At 52.0% G+C, this 25,695-nt stretch overlaps 1 protein-coding gene across 4 annotated transcripts in view; it reads right to left on the minus strand.

The window, feature by feature from the left end:
* Positions 1 to 12,128: 12,128 nt before the first annotated feature.
* The window catches only part of SCN5A (sodium voltage-gated channel alpha subunit 5), a 100,366-nt gene continuing 86,799 nt past the window's right edge, over positions 12,129 to 25,695 (minus strand). For 2 of the 4 annotated variants that reach the window (XM_058555442.1, XM_058555437.1), the window contains 6 exons: positions 24,083 to 24,364; positions 21,600 to 21,653; positions 20,816 to 20,957; positions 20,061 to 20,161; positions 18,817 to 19,087; positions 12,129 to 15,748 (listed from right to left, as the gene is read on the minus strand). In XM_058555442.1, coding sequence (XP_058411425.1) covers positions 14,508 to 15,748; positions 18,817 to 19,087; positions 20,061 to 20,161; positions 20,816 to 20,957; positions 21,600 to 21,653; positions 24,083 to 24,364 — 2,091 coding nt within the window. In that variant the 3' untranslated portion in view covers positions 12,129 to 14,507. Of the gene's footprint in view, positions 15,749 to 18,816; positions 19,088 to 20,060; positions 20,166 to 20,815; positions 20,958 to 21,599; positions 21,654 to 24,082; positions 24,365 to 25,695 lie in introns of all 4 variants that reach the window. The other 2 variants (XM_058555439.1, XM_058555436.1) reach the window with 1 other exon arrangement.

Here is a 25,695-nt window from a genome sequence, read left to right on the forward strand (position 1 = left end):
CTCTATATTCTATATGTATGTATACACATACACACACTTTTTTTTTCTGAATCACTTAAGAGTAAATTGAAGACATCATGCTTTTTTACTCCTAAATACTTCCATGTATATTGGTAAGAACAAGGATAGTCTTTTATAAAACCACAATACGGTTTTCAAAATCGGGAAATTTAACATTAATATAATACTGTTATCTAATCCGCAGTCCATATTTAAATTGCATTGATTGCCTCAATCATGTCTCCTTTATGTCTATTTTTTTCTCCTGTTCCAGGGTCACCTGTTGCATTTAGTTGTCATGTGCCTTTAGCCTCCTTTATTCTGGAAGAATTCCTCAGCCTTTCTGTGTGTTTCTTGAACTTGACATTTTTGAAGAATTCAGGACAGTTACTTTGTAGAATGATGTCGCTCAAATTCTGTTTGCTGTTTCCTCATTATTAGTTCCAGGTTATGCATTTTTGGCAAGATTAAGAAGAAGGTGATGTTGCGTCTTTCACTCTGAGAACATCAGGAGGCACACAATGTCCATTTTCCCATTTGTTAGAGATGTTGTGTTTGATCACTTGGGTTACATGGGCTGTCAGTCACACTGTACAATTGCTATTTTCTCTTTGCAATTAAAAAGTAATCCTGGGGAGATACTTTGAGACTACGTTCCTCATCAAACTTTTACTCACTAGTTTTCATCCATTGATGATTTTCTACCTCATCATTCTAAACTTACTAATTGGCCCATCCAAGCTGGCTCCCATGTCTTGTGACATGTCTCGTCAATCTTTGAGCATTCTCTTGCTTTCTGACACCACAACATGTTCCAGGCTCATCCTGTGTTTTCTCTGCTCTAGCAATGAATCAGCCATTTCACCAAGGAGCCCTATTTTCTTTTAATGGAGAATGGTATTTAGAAGCCATTGGTATTTAGAAACCAAGATTTGGGTGTTGCGTGTGCTCATTGGTACTCACTGATGCTTCCAATTGACCATTTCATTATCTGTTCACTTGGATATGATGGTGGGGAGAGCCCTGAAGAAACTGCAGCTTAAGGATGGAAGGGGAAGAACGGAGCTAGATGACCTGGATAGAGATCCTCCTCTCCCTCTCCAGCTCTCTGGGTCTTTCCCGCCCTCTCTGTCCTTCCTTTCCCTCTTCATCATGACCTCATCTCCCCTTTCTTGGTCAGAATTCCTCTGCAGATTCCAGCTGTGGGAACCTCTGAAATCGTTTCCCCAGCTACATGTGTGATATCAGAGGCAGGCAACTATGTGACCTTTGTGTGTGAACAGCCAAAGGCAAAGATAATTTACAAGAAAGTTTTTGCTTAGAACAGTCTGGTGACAAGGTGATTGGGGAAGACACATTTGGAAGATTTCCACCTGGAAACGTTCCTTTTTCCCGCATGAAAAGCACTCAGATCAAAGCCTGTGCTGAAGTTGGGGATGGGGCGCTGTGGGAGGTGCACTCTCCCAATAAGCCTCCTCAAGGCTCTGGGGACCAGCAGGGAGGATTCAATGCCCAGGACAGCCCACTCGCCATGTCCACAGGTAGCAGGTACAGGGACAGTTTGAAAAGAAAATGCTTGGAGTCCAGTGAAGGCCGCTTGACTGGCTTTCTTAGTTATGCAAATGTAGGGTGAGTGAGTAGCCTTGGTCCCCCATTTGGAGTTAGTTAACTGTTTGAAACTAGATCCAAGACTTCCTCTCGCTGAGATCCCTGGTATGCAAAGCTGGCCCCTGGAGGAAGTGCATCAATTTACAGAAGGAGCCCAGAGCCTCTGGGAGGGAAGAAAATATCCAGCTGGTACTTCCTGAGATATAAAGGGAAGGAGATCGGTTGGCGTGGAGCAGGGTGGCCACAATAAAGGCCTTGGGCCAGGGGCTGAAATGAAATTTGAAATTATTTTGAGGAAAACAGGAGTTTAGGGTGGTAACAGGTTTCCAGCAAGGGCCGGCCTGTGTTTCCTGGGGCAAGGCTGACTTTAGCATGGAGTGAGGCGACTGTGCCAGTTCTGGAGACTCCGCCATGCTGAGACTGTCCCTGTACTCTCAGCTGGGACTGTGGTGATTTATCCACAGGAATGTCACCTAGAGTTGAGTCCAAGTGGGGACCCCCCAGGCTCCCCTTGACTTTGAGGAATGGTGCTGTTTTCTAGCCTGGGCTGGACCCTGTGAGGTGTCCAAGTGTCCTCAACAGTGATGTGGCAGTGCTGTGCAGACCCCAACCCATATTTTGTTTTTAAACAATTCAAGCAGAAGGTGAAGTTCTCTCAAGGGAGGGACTGGATATGTCATGTAAATTGTTGCTTGGTTAATAGAAAAAATTATTATTATTATTATTTTCCCCCCAAAGCCCCAGTAGATAGTTGTATGTCATAGCTGCACATTCTTCTAGTTGCTGTGTGTGGGACGCTGCCGCAGCATGGCCGGAGAAGCGGTGCGTCAGTGCGCGCCCGGGATCCGAACCCGGGCCGCCAGCAGCGGAGCACACGCACTTAACCGCTAAGCCACGGGGCCGGCCCTAATAGAAAAAATTAAAAGTGGATTGAGGCCACCCTTATGCTCTGTGCTCAGGGGACAGTTCAGACAGCTGCATTCACAGTGACCAGAGAGGCCAGTGCCTGCCCAACACCAGCGACATGTGTGCAGGGCCTCCAGCAGGTACTGGGAGCTTGCTGTCTTTCGGAGCTCATGCCACCTGGGATGGATGTAGGAGGCAGGATGAGGGGAGATGGGACCTAGAGTTTATTCTTAGAAGAAGCCTGCATGGGATCATCCATCCTGCTTGCCAAGTGCTTGTTGGGGCAGATGTAGGAGGCCTGAGGGTCAGCCTGGGAAGTGACTTGAGGAGGCCTCTTGTGGCACCTTCCCCGCTGTCCTAGCCAGAGACCAGAGGAACCTCTCACCCACTCCTGGATGTTCTCTCTACCAATTTTGCATCCTAAATAGCTCCCAATTTTCTTACTCTCCACTGTCCCCATCCTGGTCCAAGCCACCATCATCTCTCCCTGCAGAGGCCACCTGACCTGTTTCCCCTCATTCGTTCTTGTCCCCCACAACCTTTTCCCTCAGAGCAGGAGGTGAGATCTTTCTAAAGTACAAACCCAGTTATGAACCATGCCCCTCCCCCCAAGTAATAAAAAGTATATACAACAATAAACCTCTTCAACAGCCCCACAGTGTGTCAGGGTCACATCCAGACTCCTTTCCTGGGCCTCACCAGGCTGGACTCCCCCTCACTTTCTGGGTCCAGCCGTGTGGGCCAACTTTCCCTTATGGAATGGGCCACGTGTCTTCCACCTCAGGACCTTCACATCTGCTCTTCTCTCTGCCTGGAAACACCCACCTCAGGTCAACAAAAATGCCGTTTCTTCAACGGAAATCTTCCCTGATCCTGGATATTCTTTTATTTATTTATTTTTGTTGAGGAAGATTAGCCCTGAGTTAACATCCGATGCCAATCCTCCTCTTTTTTGCTGAAGAAGATTGGCCTTGGGCTAACATCTGTGCCCACTTTTGTCTACTGTATATGGGACGCCGCCACAGCATGGCTTGACAAGCGGTGTGTTGGTGTGCGCCTGGGATCTGAACCTGCAAACCTGGGGCCACCGAAGCGGAGTGCGCGAACTTAACCGCTACGCCACAGGGCCGGCCCCCTGGATATTCTTACTTATTGCACTTGGTACTTTTCCCCCACAGTTTTGTAACTATAAACAGCCCTTGTCTGTGGATTTTGATGTTAATATCTGTCTCCCCAACTTGACTGTAAGTTACATGAGGGCAGGGGCTTTGTCTGTTTTTGCTTATTATTATAGCTCCAGAATCCATAGGATGCTCAATACATGTTTGCTAAAGGAAGAATGGATAGATGCCTCAGTTTCCCCAGCTGGTCCCACGTGTAGGCTCACGTTACTTAGTGGAAGGGAGTGAGGAAGGGGACCCCTGTGGCTCTGGGAGCTACTGCCACTCACTCCTGGGATGTACCATTGGTGTCAGCCCTGTTGGCCCGGCTTTGGCCCCACTGCTCAGCATTCATTTATCCTGCAAGTATCATAGTCTCCACAGGAGAAAGAGAGGGTGGCTGGGTCATGTGGCAGGTAGGGCTGGCGGGGGGCAGCAGACGCATGGCTTCCTAGTGGGTTTATCCTTGGCGCTGGGTGGTCTTCAGCTGGGGCCTAGGAGCAGAGAAATCGGCTTGGGGGGCTCTGTGGCTGGTGCCTGGCAGCAGGTGGGTGGTGAGGGCAGCACCGAGGTAGTGGCTTGCCTTGGGGAGAGGAGGGCACGGGCTGCCAGGGTGCCAAGGGAACCTTAGCGGGGGCTTTAGGCTGGGCAGGCTGGGTGGGGCTGGCCACAATCGAGGAGGTAACAATGAGTGTGAAGAGCATGCTTAGTGGAAGAGAAGGACGGGGAGCGTGGAATGGCCAGAGCTTCATCTCCCTCCCTGACCTTTCCATGCTCCTTGCCTCTGATCTCCCTCACCCCTCCTGCACTCTGGCCCCCCAGTGTCTCCTATTCTCCCTGCTCTGGGCTTCTAGAACCCCCAGGCCTCCAGCCCCTGTAACCCTCTCAGCTCTCACAACGTCCCAGTCCCTCACCACCCCTGGCCCATCCTGCCAGTGGCCTGGGCCCCGCTGGCCTGCCCTTCTCTCATCATCTCTTTCTCACTCCCTGTGGCACCCTGGTGCCAGCCCCAGATCTGTGTGGACTGACTTCCCAACACTCCTGTCCTCCTCCCCGCCCCACTGCCCCTGGGGAAGGGGATCCCTTGGGCACCCAGCTTTCCTAAAGGTCAGGTGGGGTGAGGGTGGGGCTGATGGAGGGCCTGGCCCACCCTGAGCTGTGGAGCTGAGCTAGGGAGAGGGCGTGAGGGAGGAGTAGGGAGACCAGAGCATGCTGAGCCACTGTGGGGCAGGAGATGGGGTCCCTGCAAGACCACACTACTTTCCCCAGCTTCCCAGGTTCCACTGGTCTTGCCTGGTGTCATCTGTCCTTCCCAGCTCTTCCTCAGTCTCTTCCGTCTCCCCTGGTCCTTCTGGTTTCTCAGGGTCCCTCTCATTGGTGACTGAGGAGCTGCGTCCTAGGCCATCCTGTGGGCCAGGAGTTGCGGGGGAGCCTTCTGCTGCTGTTGTATGTGTAACTAGTGTCCCAGGGGTGGGTGGCTGTAAGGGGGTGCCCCTGGGTGGAAGAAGACCTGTAAGGGTGTGTCAGTAAACAGAACAATTCAAGAAATCAGTGGATGTTACTGTAGAAGGGATTTAGAGATTGTCCCCAACCATTTACAGGTGGAAACACAGGGCTCTGAAGAGGGAAATGATATTGACAGGAACAAGTCACATAGGGGTTAGTAATAATAATTGTCATCATCATACTGGACATTTATTAAGTGCTTACTTCTTATGTACCAGGGATTATTGTAAATTTTCTACGTGTCTTAATTGACACAACCCTCACACTACCCTAGGAGGTGAGTATTGCTATGCCCATTTTACAGATGAGGAAACAGAGACTAGTGCAGTGAGATCAGTTTCTTTAGATCATACAGCAAGCCCATGGCAGAGCAATGGAATGTTTTCACACTGAATAGAGAGTCTTACTCCTTCAAATGATGATGTGAGTATATAAAGCATTTGTTTAGAGCTCCTGAAAAACAGTAGCAGACATTTCACCAAAGAAGATATAAGAATGGCCAATAAGCACATGAAAAGATGCTCAACATCCTTAGTCATGAGGGAAATGCAAATTAAAATTATGGAGTATGCCTACTCGAATGGCTAAAATTAAAGGAAAAACAAAAAGATTGACAATATCAACTGTTGGCCTGGATATGGAGCAACTGGAACTCTCATTGCTGGTGGGAGTGAAAAACCAACAACCACTTTGGAAAACATTTGACAACTTTGTATAAAGTTAAACATACACTAATCATATGATTCTGAAATTCAATTCCTAGGTATTTACCCAAGAGGAAAAACACATGTTGACACAAACACCTGAACACAAATGTTCATAGCAGCTTTATTCATGATAGCAAAATTTGTAAACAACCCAAATGTCCATCTACTATTGAATGGAAAACAAACTATGGTGCATCCATATAATGGAGTACCACTCAGCAACGACAAGGGAAAAACCAACACATGCAGCAGCATGGATGAGTCTCAAATGCATTATGCTGAGTGACAGCAGCCAAATACAAAAGGCTGCATACAATATTATTCCATTTAAAGAAACTCTCCAGAAAAAGCAAATCTATAGGAATAGAAACAGCCCAGTGGTTGCCAGGAGCTAGGGTCGGGGAAGGGATTGACTACAAAGGAGCACGAGGGAATTTCTAGGCATGATGGAAATGTTTAGTGTCTTGATTTTGGTGGTGGCTATCCCGCTTATAATAAAATCTGTCAAAACTCATCAAACCATGCATTTAAAAGGGGTGAATTTTATTGTATGTGAATTATACTTCACTGAACTCGATTTAAGTATAGAAACAGGTGGGCTGGAGAGGGTAGGAAATTGGATGGCCATGGTTGCCTCACTGAAAAGGTGACATTTGAGAAGACTTGAAAGAGGGAGGGGAGCCTTGCCACTCTCTGGAGGAAGAGTGTGTCAGGCTGAGGGAACAGCCATGGACGTCCTAAGGTGAGGTGTGCTCAGCCTGGGCAGGAACCAGCAAGGAGCCGGTGTGACTGAAGTGGAGTAAGAAACGAGGTTGTGGAGGGGCTCAGACAGGCACTGGGGACTGGGGCAGATCATGGGGGCCACATAGGGCTCAGGCTGTTCTCCAAGTGCGATGGGGCCACTGGAGCGTTCTGAGAAGAGCAGTGGCATGCTCTGACTTCCGTTTTAACAGACCCCGCTGGCTTCTGAGTTGAGAGCAGTCTAGGGCAGGACCAGTTAGGAGGCTTTTGCAAGAATCCAGGCAAGAGATGATGCTGGCTCAAACCAGCATGGTGGCAGTGGAGGTGTTGAGAAGTGGTTGGACTTGGGATATATTTTGAAGGCAGAGCCAACAGGATTTCCTGCCAGATTGGATGTGGGGTGAGAGAGAGAGAGAGAGAGAGAGAGGAGGCAGGGGTGACGCCAAGGTTTTTGGACTGAGCAGCTGGAAATTCAGCTGGGCACCCCCTGTGGGGGCTGTTGACGGTTTTAACCGTCCGCTGAGGCCTGTGGCCGAAGTCAAGACAGAGACAGAAGGGAGGGGCTCAGCCCTGCTTCTGGCTCGGGCTCAGGAGATGGGCTGTACATGCTGGCTATTCCATTACCCTTTATTTATTGGCCTTATTGGCTTTTGTCATTTCCTCATTGTCTCCTGTCTGGAGAGAAGACTATAAATGTGATGGATTGATACAGGATACAGGAGGCCCAATGATCTCTGTTGAGCGGGCCTCGCTTCTTCGGCAAGCCCTCCCCGCCCTCTACTGTCCTTGTAGCTCCTCCCACAGACTTGCACGCAGAAGCAGCCTGGTCCCTGGCCTTCCAGGAAGAGGGGGTGCAGCCTGAGAGGGTGAGTGGCAGACAGATGGTTCCCCAGGAGACATGGCTCCAAGGACAAGTAGTGGAGGCAAACTTAGCTGCCTGGCCAGTCACACCTTAAATCCCAGCACCGGGTCCCCGAGGATCTGCCCACAGAGGCCGGGCACGGAGTGGGGTGGGAGGACAGGACATGCCGCCTGCTGGTCAGCCCACATCCGGGGAGGGGGATTGTGCTTTGACTTGCACGCCTTTCTGGAATCTGAGCTGGCCCGTCTCTCCACAAGCTGGGATGATGGGGCTTTTCTCTCCAGCAGCAGGTGCCTGGCAGGTGCCCAGGGATGCCGGCCCCTTGAGCTGGCATGAGAGGAAGTGCTTGTCAGGGTGGTCATTACACGTGCTGGGCTCAGGCTGGACCAGCGTCCACTCCTGCAGTTCACGCTAACTTGGGACACCCGAAAGAGAGTAGTGCCCCTGGCAAGGCCCCCAGAGTCCCTTTGGGATCCCCCCAGACAGAGCTTGGCAGCTGCCAGCCTTTGAGCGTTATTTCTGAATGAAGTCCCTTGGCCACTCACTCTGGCCTGTCTGCCTGCCTTTATCCCTGGGAATGTCCTGAGGCCCCTGGTCCAAGGGGGGTTGGGACAGGAAGCCTGAAGTTCATTCCTGGGATTTCAGGCGTCGCCCTATGGTCACACCCCTCCCCCTCCCCGACACGGACCCTGATTACTGTGCTTTGAGCATCACGTGTGTGAATCTGGATGTGTCTCTCCATGTAGGTGAGAATCTCAGATGGCCCTGTGTCTGACCTCCTTCCAGGAGAACGAAGAGTGGAAGTTGGGACCGCTGGTGGGAAAGGGGGCAGGGGACCTTAGAGGACAGGAGGGATTCAAATGGAGGAGAGGATCCAGGTGAATTCAGCAGACAGTGAACTGCTGGATTGATTGGGTTGTCTCTTCTGCAAACATTGCCTGGCTCCTAATCTGTGCCAGGCATGGCGGTGGGGGCTGGAGAATGTGATGTGAACAGACCGGGCTGGCCTGGCTTTACCCAGCTCTCAGACTCGTGGATAGCCACACAGTGCAGTGTGCTCAGAACCCTGGAGGGTGTACAGGCGCTGCACCAGCGTGGATGCCCTGACAAGCAGCCTGGGGGCAGGAGACACCGGTCCTGCCGCTTGGCTGAGCTCATGAGCCGCTGCCTTTGGCGTTTCCTCACTCTCAGTTGCTGCCTGTTCAGTCTCCGCCTGTGGGAGTGCCTGTACTGTCTCCCCTGTCCCTCCCAACCTCTGCGCACCAAGTCTCGTGGCTGTCAGGGCTGAGGGTGGAGGAGCTGCTGGCACGGGTGCAGGGGAGCTGCCAATGCTGTGGCCCCAGGGTGAGAGCTGATGTCTGTCCAGGAGCATCTCTCTCCTTGCCAAGGGTTGAGATCCCTGGGCCGCATGCCTTCCCTCTGACACAGGAGCCGGCATCCGTCCCTCACAGAGCCGCCCGCTGCCTGGACCCCAGCCTCACCCCAGAGTGGCCTGATGACAGCTGTGGCATTGCAGCGAGCACAAGGACCCACTCGTGTCTCCCTCCAGATCCCAGGCCACGTGAAGGCCCACCTCAGGCAGCCAGGGAAGACCCCACACAACGGGCCCAAGAACCCCACACTCCAAGCCTTGGCTGCGAGAACAATGGGGAAGCCGCCACACTGGCCCAGACCTAGCAGCAGTGCCCTGGAGCTGGTGAGAGAGGAGGCCTGACCCCATCACAGCTTGTGGTGGGTGTCACAGCCTCCCTCCCACCTCCCCTCATGCGCTACACAGTTATTCAGTCACTGCCATATACCAGCTCCTGGGCTAGGTCCCGGCTGCAGTGGTGAGTAAAACAGACACAGACCCTGTCCTCATGTTGCTTTCACTCTTTTCACTGGAATTTCTAGTAAGAAACATATTTTCCTCACTACCCAGAGTACATATAGGCACTCACCCAAGATTTATATGTATATCTGAAACAATAGTTTCACAAAACAACACTCATCCTTACCACTGCTATTTTAAATTCTGATACTATTTTTTAAAAGGCTGGTTGTGGCCCACTACACTGGGAAATGGCCTGCCCTTTGAAAAGCCCTGGTCTAGTTGGGGAAAGATGATTAAACAAATGTCACAGAAGGTTAGCATGGACTGTCCCTGCTCCCATCTTGACCAAGGGACCAATACCAAGGGTTGGAGGATACCAAGCCATGTGTCTCTCATATGCAGATAGCTTACAAGGGAAATGTGGACACCGAGACCTGCAATCACATCAAGGCTATAAAAAGGGGTGCAAGAGAGTGGAGGGCTGAGGGAGACTGTGAGCAGGTTTCTTTGGAGAGAACTGTGTGTGTTGTTTCCAGGACCTGTGGCCTTCCCTTGGGAAGGGCCTGTGTGTGGGGGAGGCCACCTTCTAACCCAGGCCTGTTGAGGGGGCTTCCAGGGCCTTCTTGGAGAGCTTTGACATGTTGGAGGCTCAAGTGGATGGGTGATGGGGCCTGACTCCTGCCCTGAGACCTGGACGGAGGGTGGTGGGCCAGCTGCTCTAGTGGTGGCTGTGGAGCGCGCTGCTGCCAGGGCATGGCTACACCCAGAGTGGGTGGGGCAAGTGCTCTGAGTGCTTCTTGAGGACCAGAGGTGGCAGGCAGGGAGAGAGGGCTGGTGTGTGCCACCACAACAGAGCCACCTGGAGGGTTGAGGGGCTTGGCAGGAAGTGGCTGGGGTGGGACCCACGGGCGCCCACAGGCAAAGGAAGGGATTGCAGGGACACCCAGAAGAGAGTGCATCTCCTGAGCTGAGGAAATTGCAGGGAAAAGGTCCAGCAGGGAGTCTCCAAAAGCCCACAGATAAGCAGATGAGAGTCCCTGCTAGTCACCTGCCTGGTGCGAGGAGGAGCCACCCAGCCACGCCATTTCCGACTGTTCTAGGGACTGGACACTCTCAGGACGAGGCTGAGACTATATTTACAATGTAAAGGGGCTGTAGGCTGCAGTTTTACCCAAGACGGAATGGAAAAGCCACAGGATCAGCCTGGTTTTCATCCAGGGCCAGGGAAGATTATCTCCACTGAATAAAGCTGCAAGGGACAGGGAGAGACAAAAATAAAGGTTGGATTCGATGACATTGGGCGTCATGTTTGTTCACATACCAGCTTTGCGGGTATTTGCAATGAGGAGTGTTGTTAAGTGCCGTGACAAGAGAAGTACCAAGAGTGGGGACAAGTGACGGGGAAGGGGGTTGGGTGGTGGTCAGGGAGGGCTCCCAGAGGAGGTGACATTAAGATGAGGCCGAAGGCTGAGTGGAAAGGAGAATAGCGTTCTGGGTGATGAGAACAGGAGTTGGCAAGGCTGAAAGGAGGAAGAGCCTGGGGCCTTCCAGGGGTTAGGGAGAGATGTGGTTACAGAGGTTGGCAGGGCTGGAGGCCCTGGGAGGGGTTTGCCTTGATCCTGAGATGACAGGAAGCCATTGAAGGGTTTTATCCAGAGGCAGTGATCTTGGATTACAATACTCTGGTAGCCAAGTAGTTTGGAATGGATGAGGTTAGAGGAAGGGAAGCCAATGAGGAGCTGCCCGGGCGGTTTCCACGAGGCAAGGTGCTGGCCTCAACCAAGGAAGCAGCAGCAAGATGGAACTAAGTCATGGGGTTTGAAAGATGCTGAGAAGGTAGCGCCAACAGGGTATGGACTGGGGCTGTGGGAGAGGGAAAGCCTGAAGATGGCATCTGTGGGGGTACCTTCACCAGTAGGCTTGGGGGCATGACAGATGAGCTCAGTGTTGGGTGGGTTGGGCTTGAAAGCTTTGGAGATGTCCTGAGGAGGCAGCTCGATGTGCTGGCCTGGGGCTGAGAGAGGCCTGGGCTCCAGGTAAAGGCTCAAGACTCTTCTTGAGAGCATGGCAGGGAATGAGAGGGTGTTTCCCACTCTCCTCCTGGAAGAGGGCCCTGGGCCTAAAGAGCTTGATCACTCAGTCAGACACTGGAGGATGTGCCCCCGAGGGAGGCAGTCTCAGAGACTGGAGGAAGCACTGGAGAGGGTGGGGCCACAGAAGCCTGAGGAAGAGAGGATTTCCAGGAGGGGCTGCTGTCCACTGAGTTAAATGCTGTGGAGGGGACCTGCAAGATGAGAACAGAGAAAGCTCTGCTGGATCTAGCCTCTGCTGGCTGGCAGAGCACTTTTGGTGGGGTGGTGGGGCAGCAGTGAGGGGCAGTGGACTGAGGAGTGAGGGGGAGATGAGGGTGAGGAAGCCAGCGTCAGGTGTCACGACACACAAGTGCCACCACCTGCCTGTTCTCCATGGCAGTTGCCCCTTCCCGCTTCCACACCCTTCCAAACCCTTCCCATCATGTGAGCCCCAAATTGCGGTCCTCCCCTCAACAGTACCCCAGACCGGGTGTCCTGGGAGGCAGGGCCCCCGTGTCCTCTTCTTGGGGGCAGACTGTTCTGCCCACATCCCACTTTACCTGGACCAGCCCACACTCCCAGCCATTTTCCTGGGAAGACAACTGGAAGTCCCGCATGGTTCTCAGGATCTCATCCCGCTCCCTGCAACATCATTCTCCAGATTTGCTCAGGACGAGGCCTCCTCACAGGTTCCTTGGGCCTCTACCACAGCCCTTGTCAAATCCCAGCACAAGAACAGAGCCCAGGCCAGGTCATGTAAGCCATTTATTGGTTTGTTTTAAAAATATGTATCTTATTTATACACGAAGTTTGGTGAGAAGTGCTTGATTAGTTCAGACAACAGCTGGCACTTGATGCTTGTCCCTCCCTCCTTTTTCCTACCCTCTTGTCCCTCCTGCTGGTCATTGCACAGTTCTGGGGGAAAAAAAATGAGAGCCATGCTAAAAGCTAAGTAGTCGGGTCTAGCTTGTCCTTGCCCTTGGCCACATCGTCTGCAGCCACCAGCCAGCCCTGGGCACCTGTCTCAAGGCTCCCAGGCTGTCCACACCACAAAACCACAGTCTCCTTCCGGCCAGTTGGGCTCGCAGCCTGGCCTGCCTCCCAAGCCACATTCCTGCCCGTGCAGCGGGTGCTGAGTGCCAGGGAAGGGGACACACCTCTCCAAGCCTTGAGAGCAAAGCACAGAGATCTACAAAAATAAGATTCCACTCGGAGAAGTGTCCCGGGACAGTTAAAACCACGTCCCACACTGGACTCAAAGGGAACAAGGAGAAGAGAAATCACTGGGGGAGAGCGGGTTGAGGGCTGGGGTTGTCACCAAGGGAACTCGGGTGACAAGAAGAAACGTAATACTTTACTCGCCGGCAATGCCCCCTCAGCACTGCCACGAGCTCACGAACGTCCAGCCCTCCGACAGCTCGGCGAGGTAGGTTAGGAGCAGCCAGTTTCCAGCTTCCCGGGCTGCCCCGAGAGGTGGCCTGTGAGGTGGACGCCTGGTGGAGGGCGGCTTTGCTGGAGAGCTGGAATTGGGCAGCCGAGCCCCTGCCTGCTCAGGCTCTGCCAGCCAACGGTGTCACTCTCAGGGTGACAGTTCTCTGCATTAAAAGATTTGCATATGCTAAATAGGATTGTCAGCAGCTGAAGAGGCCCTGGGGGTAATTGGACTAGAAAAAGTATTTTCCCTGAAAAGGCCTTCTCACAAGACCCATGGGACAGCCTGGGCCCTGCCCCAGGAGGTCCTGCATGAGGGTGTCACTAGGACTCTGGGCTGAGCCGGAAGGGCTGGTCCAAGGCCACACTTCTCCATTTTCCAATGGGGCCTGTGGGTCATTCTCCTCCCATGGCATGGGAACCGGGCCAGGCCGTCTCGAGACCGCTTCCCTACACAGGGCCCAGGCTGCCCTCTACACTCCCATGCCACTGCCTCTGGAGAGGGGCTGGGGACCACAGGGGAATCCCCTCCCCATATGGTCAGAGGCAGAAATGTCTGGAGAGCCCTGGAGAGACCAGGGTTCCCTCATCAGATGGCTGGGGGCCACCGTGGCTGAGGGCCGTTGACCTTCCCAGCCCCAACCCCATGGGGCTCAGCCTTCTCTTCCTGGCCTGTGGCACAGGGCCTGCCAGGTGTGGGAGCAAGGACAAGCTGGGTGCCAGTCCGTGAGTGGGGCTGGCTCCCTCACACCTTTCGTTATACGTTATATTCCTATACGTTAATACTCTGACAGAAGGTCAAGCTCTCCTGGGAGGAGAAGGCAACATCGGTGCCTAGGACCAGCCCTGGGACCCAGGCCACTCTCTTCTGGAAGCTTTTCATTTTTGTAGAACCGACCCCAGTATGGCCAAAAACACAGGAGGATAATGGGACTTTGGGGACAGGGAAGGCCAGAGTGAGCCCCTGCTGACAAGAACCCCACTCGTGGGGGCCGGGAGGAAAGGCCTGGCTCCCTTAGGCTGGGGCAGAGGTGGCTGCCTGACACTCGCCGGAGAGGAGCCCAGGGTCACACGTCGCCTGTGTCTGGCCTCCGTGTGTGTGAGTGTGTGCACACGTGTGTGTGAGGAAAGGGGTTCAGCTCTCCTGGCACCTCAGGCCTAGCGGCAGGGGAACCCTTTTCTGCCCTTGGGCAGTGAAGGCCTGTGGGAGCCACAATGGATTTCACTTTTGCTTTGAGAACAGAGTTCCAGCAGCTCCACAGAGACTCTTTTCAGAGTTAAGAAGAGGCAGTGTGAATTGCTGCCGACGTCCATGGAAAAAACATTACTTCTTTGCTCAAGTAAAAAAATATCAAATATAATAAATTTATGAAAGTCCATTCACAACATATACAGTCTCAGTTTTATATTTTGCCTCAGCAGCTGGGATGGAGTTGCTTTTCAGAGCCCCAGGGCGTTGCCTGACCAGACCAGGCCACTGGGGACAGGCTACTCCGAATGATCGGCTCCGCCAACTGCTTCCGGCCGTCAGCATGGGTGCCACAGAACTCTGCCTTGTCGATCCACGGGGCTGAGGCTCATCTCTCACTCCCGAAGCCCAAAGCGAGGAAGACCCAGCAGATGCTGGTTTGTGGCTACATTCAGGTTTGCCATGATGCAACAGCCTGCCTTTCGGTGCGTCCTGGCCGGTGGGAGTGAGGCTCACACGACAGATTCACGGTCTCTGTCTGGGGATGGGGGAAAGTCTGCAAGATCTTCGCTGTGGCTGTAGTCAGAGGCCCGCACCTGGAGGTTATCGCTGGTGGCCCGGGTGATGCTATCATAGGAGGGTGGGAAGGATGTGGAGGAGATGGAGGAGCTGGAGGGTGGGCCATGGCGCCGGGAGAAGTTCTCATTCATCATGTAGGCAATGAGGCCCTCTTGCTCAGGGGCATCTTCTTCAGAGAGGCCGCTGTTGCCTGCCTGCTGGCGGAAGAGGAAGGAGGCATGCTTCATGGAGCGCTGTAGCAGGTGCCTCCGGAAGGCCCGCTGGATGATCGTGGCCGACACCTCCTCATGCTTGCGCCGCAGTGTGGTGGTGATGGGTTCGTAGGAGATCTTGGATGGGTTGGCCGCCATAAACTTCTCCTCCATCTGGATCTTCAGGGCGTCCATCTCCCCAGACTCACCCAGGACCCTCTTGGTGAAGGCAAAGAGTATATCCATGCAGTGAATACGGTCCCCGCTCACCATGGGCAGGTCCATATTGATGAGGCTTATCTGGTTGGGCTTGGCGATACGGAGTGGCTCAGACAGGGCATCGGCAAAGTCGGACAGGGCCGAATACTCAATGAACTGGGTGGCCTCTGGGTCGAACTTCTCCCAGATTTCATAGAACATGTCAAAGTCATCCTCACTCAGGGGCTCGGTGCTCTCCTCCGTGGCCACACTGAAGTTCTCCAGGATGATGGCAATGTACATGTTGACCACAATGAGGAATGAGATGATGATGTAGGTGGTGAAGAAGAGGATGCCCACAGCTGGGCTCCCACAGTTTCCCCGGGAGCCATTGCTGTTGGGCAGATTGGGGTCGCAAGAGGGGGGCCCTGTGTTGAGGATGGGGCTGAGGAGACCATCCCAGCCAGCTGACGTGGTGATCTGGAAGAGGCAGAGCATGCTGTTGGCGAAGGTCTGGAAGTTGAACATGTCGTCGATGCCAGCCTCCCACTTGACATAAGCAAAGTTGGCCATGCCAAAGATGGAGTAGATGAACATGACGAGGAAGAGTAGCAGGCCAATATTGAAGAGGGCAGGCAGGGACATCATGAGGGCAAAGAGCAGTGTACGGATCCCCTTGGCCCCTCGGATCAGCCTGAGGATGCGGCCGATTCGGGCCAGGCGGATGACTCGGAAGAGTGTTGGGGAGAAGAAGTACTTCTGGATGATGTCTGAGAGCACAGTGCCTGTGGGAAACAACAGAGACTGAGGCCACTAACGGCATCTCTCTCCTCCTTCCAGCCCAGTGTCACTGGGTAGGGTCTCTGTATGGCCAGAAGCCAGGGAGAGGAGGTCCTTCCAGGAGGATTGGGTCACCTGGGGCATGCAAGGACCCTGCCTTTCTCCTCTCTCTGAGTCTCCATTTCTGCATCTATGATCCAAAAAATGAGGACCACAGTACCCACATCCTTCGCAAAGTGCCTTCTCAGCCCCTTTGTTCCCTACTTTTCTGAGAATACCTGTACAATAGAGCTGTACTAGGCCTGTTTTCTAGATCGTGGGTCTGAAGCCTGAGGGGACTTGCTCAGCATCTTGGTGGCTCGTTTGGAGCAGAACTCAGGCCTGTTAGCTCCTCGCTACTCAAAGTGTGGTCCGAGGACCAGGAGGCTTGGGATCTCCTGGGCGCTTATCAGAAATGCAGAATCTCAGCTTCACCCCCAGACTCACTGTGTTTTGACAAGCCCAGATGATTCATGTGCACACTGAAGTGCAAGATACACTGGCCCAGAAGCCAGTGCTCTCCCCCACGCCACGTGTGTCACATCTCAGCCTCTCTGAGATGGTTCCTATCACCGTCCCATCTCTGCTAGCTTCCAAGGCTTTCCCACCCTTTGGTCTCTAATGATTACTCTGGGTTTGGAGTTTTAAGGAGCAAGGATATAAGTTATAGGAGAAAGAGTGAAATAAACTTGCCTTGTATTGGCCCCAGTGACCTCTCCAGACTCTTCACATAATAACAATGTCACTGGCTGACAGGTGTCCAGTGTTTCCTGTCAACTAGACTCTGGGCTGAGCACTTTATATCCATCCATGGAGCCCTTCCAATTACCCTAGGAGGTAAGCTGATACTATCATCCTCATTTTGCAGAAGAGGAAACTGAGAAATCAGGTAACTTACCTAAGTTACCACCTAGTCAGTGATAAGCTGGAATCTGATTCAGACACTCTGGCTCCAAGTTGACCTGTTAACCACGCGTCCTCGGTACGGCCCAGCACCAGGACCAGGAGGTGATCGTGAGGTATATGCTGCACCTTCCAAAGCCTCTGAGAATTGTCCCTCAATGGCTCCCTTCCTACTGCTGACCTCCTGCGTTCTCTAAAGCCCCTCTCCAGTCCCACTGGCCATGCTCTTGCCCTCACCCCTGTCTGGGACCTCCCAGAGCACTTCCTGACCCTACTTCCAGCTTCTAACCATCTGCCCCTCACTGCAGCCACAGTAGCCCCTGCATTTTCCTGAGTTCACCAAAGGCAGGTGCTGGACATGCAGAAAGATGATAGTCAGTCACCCCAAGGCAGAGTTCCGTGGGGGCAGGGTCAAGAGTTTGGGCTCTGAGCACAAGCGACAAAAGAAAAAAATATTGATAAACTGGACTTAATCAAAATTAAAAACTTTGTGCTTCAAGAGACAACAACCAAGAAAGTGAAAAGACAACCCACGGAATGGGACAAAATATTTGCAACTCATATATCTGAAAAGGGACTTGTATCCAGAATATATAGAGAACTCTTACAACTCAAAAATAAAAACATAAATAAGCCAATTAACAAATGAGCAAAGAATTTGAATAGATATTTCTCCAAGACATTTCTCTTGTTATATACCAAGGAAAATGACCAATAAGCACATGAAAAGATGTTCAGCATCATTAGTCATCAAAGAAATGCAAACTAAAACCTCAATGAGATATCACTTCATACCCACTAGGGTGGCTATAATAAAAAAATCCAGACAACAACAAGTGTTGGTGAGGATGTAGAGTAATTGGAACCCTCACACATTGATGAGGGGAATGTACAATGTTGCAGCTGTGTTGAGGGCAGTCCCTCAAAACTTTAGATTAGTGGTTTCCGGGGGCTGGGGAGAGAGCAAATGACTGTTAAATGGGTACAGAGTTTCTTTTGGGGGTGAGGAAATATTCTAAGATTAGATAGTGGTGATGGTTGCACAGCTCTGTGAATATACTAAAGACTATTGTATTGTATACTTTAAAGGGCGAATTTTACAGTATGTGAATTATATCTCAATAAAACTGTTATTAAAAAAGAATTTGGGCTCTGAGGTCAAACAGGCATGGCTGTGTGCCATGGTCTGAATGTTTGTGTCCCCCCAAATTCATATGTTGAAATCCCAACTCCCAAAGATGATGGTATCAGGAAGTGGGCCTTTTGGGAGGTGCTTAAGTCATGAGGGTGGAGCCCTCATGAATGGGATCAGTGCCCTATAAAAGAGGCACCAGAGAGATTCCCTAGCCCCTTCTACTTTGTGAGGGCACAGCAAGAATGTGCTGGCTATGAACAAGGAAAAGGACCCTCCCCAGAAAACATGACCGTGCTGGTGCCTTAATCTTCCAGCATGCAGAACTGTGAGAAATAAATTTCTGTTGTTTATAAATTACCCAGTCTGGTATTTTGTTATAGCAGCCTGAACGGACTAAGTACGAATCCTATCTCTGCTGCTCCCTAGCTGTACGATCTCCCTGCCTCAGTGCTGACTTCGTACGGTGAATTGCACGGTGTGGGTGATGTCTGAAGGAGCCTGGCGTGCACCTTGGTCACTAGACTCCAAAATTTTCCATGTCCAGGGAAAACTTCTACCCAGAGGGCCACCTGCCTTCCAACCCTGGAGACTCCATCTCACCCTGAATGAGCCTCTTCCTCCTTCAACCTAAGGTGCAGGCTTTCCCTTGGGAGGGCAGGGAAGCCTCCACAGCCCCACTCCCTTTCCCAGACTCATCCTTGAAGCTCTCCAAGCATGTTCTAGGATCCCATGGAGGGTGGGGCTAGGAGGGGGTGCTGGGTCTTCTGCCAGGTTGGACCCCTTGGCCTGAGTGGACCCTCACAGACAAGTTCTCTCTGGAGGGGTGTGTATGTATGTATTTGTGTGTGTGTTTGTGTGTGACGAAAGGAGAGGTGAGGAATGCCGAGAGAAAAGAATGTAGGAGCCTAGTGTACTTGGCATTAAGTACAAACCCAGGGCTGGAGGAGTAGCCTGGCCTAGGGAAGGCTTCTCTGTTCAGCCGACTTGCATACCCACCCACGATGGAGAGGATGACAACCACGAAGTCGAAGATGTTCCAGCTGTTGGTGAAGTAGTAGTGGCGCAGGGCAGTCATCTTGATGATACACTCGCCTGTGAAGATGGCTACAAACAGCAGGTTGATCTTGGCCAAGATGTTGACCTTCTCAGGGCTCTGATCATCTGTCTCCACCATCATGGTCACCATGTTCAAGCAGATGAGAAACATGATGGTGACGTCGAAGGCCTGCTTGGTCACAATGTCGAATAAGAAGCCCTGGTACTTGTTCTGAAAGGAGGGGCAAAGGATGGACTCAGCAGGGACCTAAGACAGGCTAGCAGGCCCCCTGTTGCTGCCTCTCAGCCCAGACCACCCATCCTCCTACTCCACCCTCTGAGGCCAACACACTGCCAGACTGTCACAGTGAGAGGAAGAAGTCAGGAGCCTGAAACAGCCTGACTCTCCTGCTGAAACACGCCCTGAGCTTCAAGGCCCAGCCCTGAGGCTCCTTCTTCCCTGAGGCCTTCTCTGATGGATCTCCAGGGATTTCTCCTACCCTGAGTTTCCTTAGCACATCATACATTGTGCTTCTCTTTTTGTTCTCACTGTCTGAAGGCTCAAGGCCAAGTTTAAAGTTCAAACCTAGTAACTGTATTAGCCCTCAGGTTAACAAATTTTCTCCACTCTTTTTATGGAATTGATTTTACTTATTCTACTAATTATATTTATATGTGTCTTTAATTGTAAGCCACCCAAGATTATTTTGGGGAAGAGAGAAGATTATAAATAAGTGAAAACACACACATACCCACACTTTTTTGGGCCTGATTGGGCCAAGGATGTCAGCATAGCAGAGAACCCAGCATCCCTCCTGGTCCCACCCATCAGGTGACTCTACTGCTCAGGGGGTTGCAAGGATGAGTTTATGAATGGGGGAAGGGGCTGCGAAGACTGCCCTGTTCTCCAGGGGAAAGCCTGCACCCTTGCAGGGGAGGAGGGGGCTCACTCAGAGGCAGATGGGTTCCTGTGGGAGGGGAGTGTGCCCTGGTTGCCACAGCCGTCTCATGCCTTCCTCACTGTCTCCATGAGACTGAGACTCTATGTGAGGTCAGAGGTCCCGTGTTCCCTGGACTGGCTGAGGGCCCCAGGCTCAGCCTAAGATCATGAAGAGGCCCCCGACAGCTGGTTGTGTGGCATGGGGGTGTCCCAGAGACCCCTAGCAGACACCCCCAACTCCTGCCAAATAAGGAGCCTGGCTCACCAGGGGCCTTGGGATGGGCTTCTGGGGCTTCTTGGAGCCCAGCTTCTTCATGGCATTGTAGTACTTCTTCTGCTCCTCTGTCATAAAGATGTCCTGGCCCCCTAAGTGCAGAGAGACAGGCCCCAGCCTCATTTTAGGGTTCTCAGAGGCTCTAGAATGGAGGACACAGGGATCTTGCCTCCTTGATGAGGGTGCCAGAGTCGGCCTCCTCCTTCCTCTCCACATGGAGAAAAGTCCCTATCCTGCACCAGAGATTCCTCCCCAAACCTGCTTTTCCAGGGTCCCTGTCCCCATTCATTTTGAGATCTTTCTGGCTTTGTGACTGGCAAATCCAGTCCCCACTCCCTATCCTCTCTCCTGCTCAGCTCAGTCAGGCTAGAGGTTCTCTCTGCCCACTTGGTTTGCCTGCAACCAAATCATGGCCCATCTGATGGAGCTCCGGGAAGACCCTAGCCTCTGCACAGGACCCCCTTATTGTCCCTGATCATGGACCAGGTGAATAGTCCCAATCCTCACCACCACTTCTCAGGAGCCTCATCTCTCAGGTAGACTAGCGCAGGTGTGGGGCCCCTTGTTACACTCTTACAGGCCAAGGCATGTGACATCATGGACACACCCCTCTTCACTCGATTCCAGCAGGAGCAGGAAGAGGCCCATCCCCAACAGGAAGGCAAAATGGGGCCAGGAGCCAGAACGGCTCCTCAGTCCCTTGCACCCCACCCTGCCTGCCAGCCCAGGGGGAGCCTGTGCTCTACGTATCTTTTTCTTCTGTTGGTTGAAGTTGTCAATGATGACACCAATGAAAAGGTTCAGGGTGAAGAAAGACCCGAAGATGATGAAAATGACGAAGTAGATGTACATGTAGAGGTTGTATTCCCACTGGGGCTGCTCTTCATACTATGGGAGAGAAATCAGACAGGGAGATCAGCCATGCAGAAATGGGGGGTGGGTGGGCTGGGGGTGTCCACTCTGTGGGAGAGAGGGTGTGTCCAGAGGAAGGTCACCAGCACAGGGGTGTGTGTCTGTGAGTACACAGCAGGGCTGGGGGGTGGTGGGAATGGAGTTGAGAAGAGTGGATGGTGGCAGGTGAGGAGAGCAGGCATGCTGGGCTCAGGACTGGCACAGTGTCACTGCATGGCTTCTGCCCCTGGGCCATTGGGAGGTTTGAATATATCGGGCATCTCCCAGTCTTCAATGAATGTCAGTGTGATTGAGTGGGGTACAAGGACAAAGAAGAAACTTGACTCGCATCTCTGTTGCCTCCACCCCACCCTCCTGGTGTAAGACGTTAAGATTCAAGAAAATTACAGTGAATTTAATTTGGAAGCTATTAGAGAATTTTGGGACTCCTTGGGAGACCACGCAATCTTGCCCCAGGGCCAGGCCTCGGCATTCCAGAGAGGCTCAACTCCAGGTTGACACAAGGGATCTGGCCCTTACGGGGTGGGCTTTCAGATGTGGACAATGATTCCCCGGTGGCCAGGCAGCCGGGAGCCTCAGGGGCTTGACCTGGTGGGAGAGGCCAGTGTAGCAACCTACCCCCCTGGAGTCCACAGCCGCATACATAATGTCCATCCAGCCTTTAAATGTTGCCTGGAAAAAAAAGACAAGAGTAAGAATCATTTAACTCTGCACCTATTGAGCTACTTAGGGCTCCTGTCTGCACAGATGAGGCCAGGAAATAGCTTCCTACAAGAATCAAGCAGCCCACCCCACCCCTTCAGCAGTGTCCACATAGCTGGGTGGTCAGGGAAAGGCCTTCTTCTTCAGGGCTAGGGTTGGAGGGGAAGCCAGCCGAAGAGATACCCCAAGAAGGCCACGCAGTGGGGGAATAAGCTTCTTGATGTTGGCCGAGAGACTGATGAGGTCTGAAGGAGGTCTGCCCTTCAGATCCACATTCATTTCAAATTCTAAAATGACAAAAGTCCTACAGCGGGTGTCAGGGCCAGAGAGGTGGGCTTGGGCTCTCTGTTCTGGCTTAAGGTGGATCCCAGGCTGACCTGGTCCCCTTTGTCATGCACCTCAGAGAACCTTGTGGCTTCTGCTCCATGGCCTTTCCAAGGAAGTCCCTGAAGAATCTCCACCTTCCCTGTACTTAAGGGGGTCCTTTGGCCAGTGTTGTGTTGGTAAATGGCTAACAAATGGCTTTCCCAAAGAAAAAAAGCCCTGATTATTGTGTTTGCCAACTTCACTGAGTAAATAGTCCGACCCTGGCTGATTTCAAGTTGCCAATGTGTCGTCACTGAACACAGAGTTGGGAAGAGATGCATTGGAGCATAGAACTGTAGTATTTCCACTGTACAGGTACAATAGATGTAAATAATCTTAAGAGCACAGACAGTAATAATCGGTAATGGTGAGTTGCGATTTTGTTTTAATATCATCCAGTTCATTTTAAGTTTATAAAATCCAATTTTTAATAATGGCTTGCAAAATATCTGAAAATGTAACAATCAGCTCTTGTGAGCCCACACAAGCTGGCACTAGCACACCACACTGAGGCAGGAAAGAGGGAGGCGGAATGAGATGGCCCTGGTACTGGCTGTGTTGTCTGCCCCAGGCTGGGCTGCTATCAAGACTCAGAAAGAGCCTGAGAGACATGCTTCGTGGTGAGACCGACTGCCCAATGGGTCTCACTTGTGTCCTTGGCAAAATCCAACCATGCCCCGAGCTTCTTTCAGGGCACAAGCTCATCTACACAAACTTTCCATGTCTGAGAGTTTTACGAGGCAGGCAGGGCAGATGCGGAAACCAAGGCCACCCCAGATACGGCAATGTACTTCAGCTCCCTGTGCTATGGCCCTCTCACCTGTAAAGAGAGGCCTGGAAATGCTTTGGAGACTGCTGGGGACCACCCAAGGTTACGAGATGTTCGTGACTGAATTCTTTCCAGCCACTGCGCGGTTCTGTCAGAACAGCACACAGTTCTCAGTCTACAAAAGGGGCCTCTCCTTCCAAGTTCTGACATTCAGAGGGACAGTCGCGGGGACAGGAGGCTCTCTAGGTTTGGTTCTAATCCTGTTCTCCATGAGGCATTTCAGGGAAGTCTCTGGAGAAAACTGCTACTGGGATTTAAGGGGTGGGTGGAGGTGTGAGTGGATGCGAATTAGGTTTTCAGGGGACAGTCCACTGAGTTTTCCTCTGCTTCGGGGACTAGAGACAGGGGTCTGGGCTTAATTGGAATTGCCAGAAAAGCAAGCTGCAGCTGTATGCATCATGGTTCTGTTTGCATTTCAGTTGTCAAGGCTATTTGTTGGTTAATTTTATGGCGTGTGTTATAATCACTGAAGCCACCATCCTCACAAATCAATGGAAACTTTAAAAAGACTGGGTAGGGCTGTGTGTGTTTAAACATCACGCATCTTGCACATCACAGATGGAAGTAAATATATTCTTTTAAACAATGCAGGAGGTATCACTACCTTTTATAACAGAGGTGTGGCCAGAGTCACAATTTTACTAATAGTTCAATCCCTGGGTGTGTATGGTCTTTTTTTTTTTTTTTTTTGTGAAGAAGATTGTTGCTGAGCTAACATCTGTGCTCATCTTCCTCTATTTTGTATGTAGGGTGCTGCCACAGCATGGCTTGATGAGTGGTGTGTAGGTCCATGCCCGGGATCCAGACCCACGAACCCTGGGTCACTGAAACAGAGCACATGAACTTAGCCACTATGCCACCGGGCCAGCACCCGGTCTTTCATTTTTAACCTGTGCCATCACACTGCCAAACTGATAGCACGTGGTCAGCTTGACTACTGGCTACAGAGCTGGTTCTGCTGCAGTGCTGAACCCCATGCCACACATCCTGGAGAATGTGGTATCAGCTCTAGAATGGAAAATCTGGGGACTTCTCAAGGAGCCAAGAAGTCTCTGGAGAATCCTTATCCTCCTTTGGGCAGTGTGACTCTATTGTGAGGATCCAGAGTGGCCTCACTGTCCCCCTCCTGCCCAGAACATGGGTGAAGTTGCCTGTTGCTGGAGAGCCAGTGGGAGGAAGGAAGTCCCTCCTCTCCAGGACTTACCACCTGCAGAAGGGCCAGGTACCCGGCCCCCACGTTGTCAAAGTTGACTTTCACCTTGGTCCAGTGCAATTCGCCAGTCACGTTGAAAGACTCACAGTCACTCTTGTTGTTCACGATGGTGTAGTTCAAAGGCAGGTCTCCCTCAGTCTGGTTGATGCACCTCCCAAACTTCCCCGCGAAGAGGTTCACGCCCATGATGCTGAAGATGAGCCAGAAGATGAGGCAGACGAGGAGGACGTTCATGATGGACGGGATGGCGCCCACCAGGGCATTGACCACAACCTTGAGTGGACGGACAAGAGGCTCAGTTCCCCGGGGGGCCCAGAGTATATGCCCTTTGCAAGTCCCCTGCACTGAACTCCCTGGCTACAGGTCCCTGTGGGGGTTAGGGTGCAGAACACTTCCTGGCCCCAAGGAAGGGCAACTCATGGCTGGAAGCCCTGGTGGGGAGTGAGGGGAGTGAGGGAGAACATACACAACTTTTCTTTGCACCCTAAAGTCTGATGCAACTCCAGAACATCTACCTTTCCCGTCTTGGCCCTGCCCTGAGTGCATGACCTTCAAACTTAATTTTCAGCTGGGTCTCTGCTAGTTGAGTATGCCAGAAACCTGATGGGAAAGGGCCTCTGGAGACACATTCTCTGAGCTGTTTCTGGTTTGTTTTGGGGTTGCTGCTACTGGGATGGATGGGTGTTCTCTCCTAAAGTATGCCCAGGGGCCCTCGTGTGTATGTCTGGAGGGTGCTGACAGTTCTCTAACGCGGCAGTGAGAGCAGAGCCGGGAGGGCAGGTGCTGTGGGTGCTCCTGTGCCTCTGCCCTCTCCAGGGAGCAGCTCTCTGATCCCACGGAGCCACGGCCTCATGCTCTTCATCTAAACTCACAGCACCCAGGAGACACTTCCTTGGCAAAGGCATATGGGGCACTCCACTCCACTGAGGGATGAAGTCCAGGAGCCCAGAACATGTTTGCCACACAGACTGGGAGTGAAGGTCGTGTAGGTTGTGTGGTGGGCATGGTGCTGGGATGGGGAATGCTGACACATGGCAACATGAGGGAGTCCCTGGTTCCCCAGCAAGCACAATGAACCCGGGAACAGGGTGGGAAACCACAGCAGAGGCATTCCTGGCAATGAGCATCTCCCTCATGTCCCTCTGGCATCAAAAGTCCCTGCTTCCAAAGAGACATTTAACTTGGGTCGGACTATGCACTTGTGAATGATTTCCCACAGGGAATAAGCAATTTGTTTCTCTGTGAATTGGGGGTGTGGGCAAAGTTCAAAGCCATCAACCAAATGCGGGCTGTGTGATGTGCTGCTGGCTCAGTGAGAGAGACACAGGTGTGTCTGCTGAAGCCACAACAGAACTGTGCACGTTTGTAAAAACAAAAAAACGCACACACAAACACATACATACATGTTTGTTTTCTTGCTATATATTATGAGTAATGTTTTTTCTTGGTGGGCTTTTAATTTGCTTTATTTGTGCACACTCTTTGGTAAAATTTAGTGACTTGAAAAATGCATAGGGCTCCGCACTTAGAAAATAGTGCAGGGCCAGCCCTGGTGGCCTAGTGGTTAAGTTTGGCGTGCTCCACTTCAGCGGCCCAGGTTTGGT

The sequence above is a fragment of the Diceros bicornis genome, chromosome 2, assembly GCF_020826845.1.
Source record: "Diceros bicornis minor isolate mBicDic1 chromosome 2, mDicBic1.mat.cur, whole genome shotgun sequence".
In the NCBI taxonomy this organism is placed as follows: domain Eukaryota; kingdom Metazoa; phylum Chordata; class Mammalia; order Perissodactyla; family Rhinocerotidae; genus Diceros; species Diceros bicornis.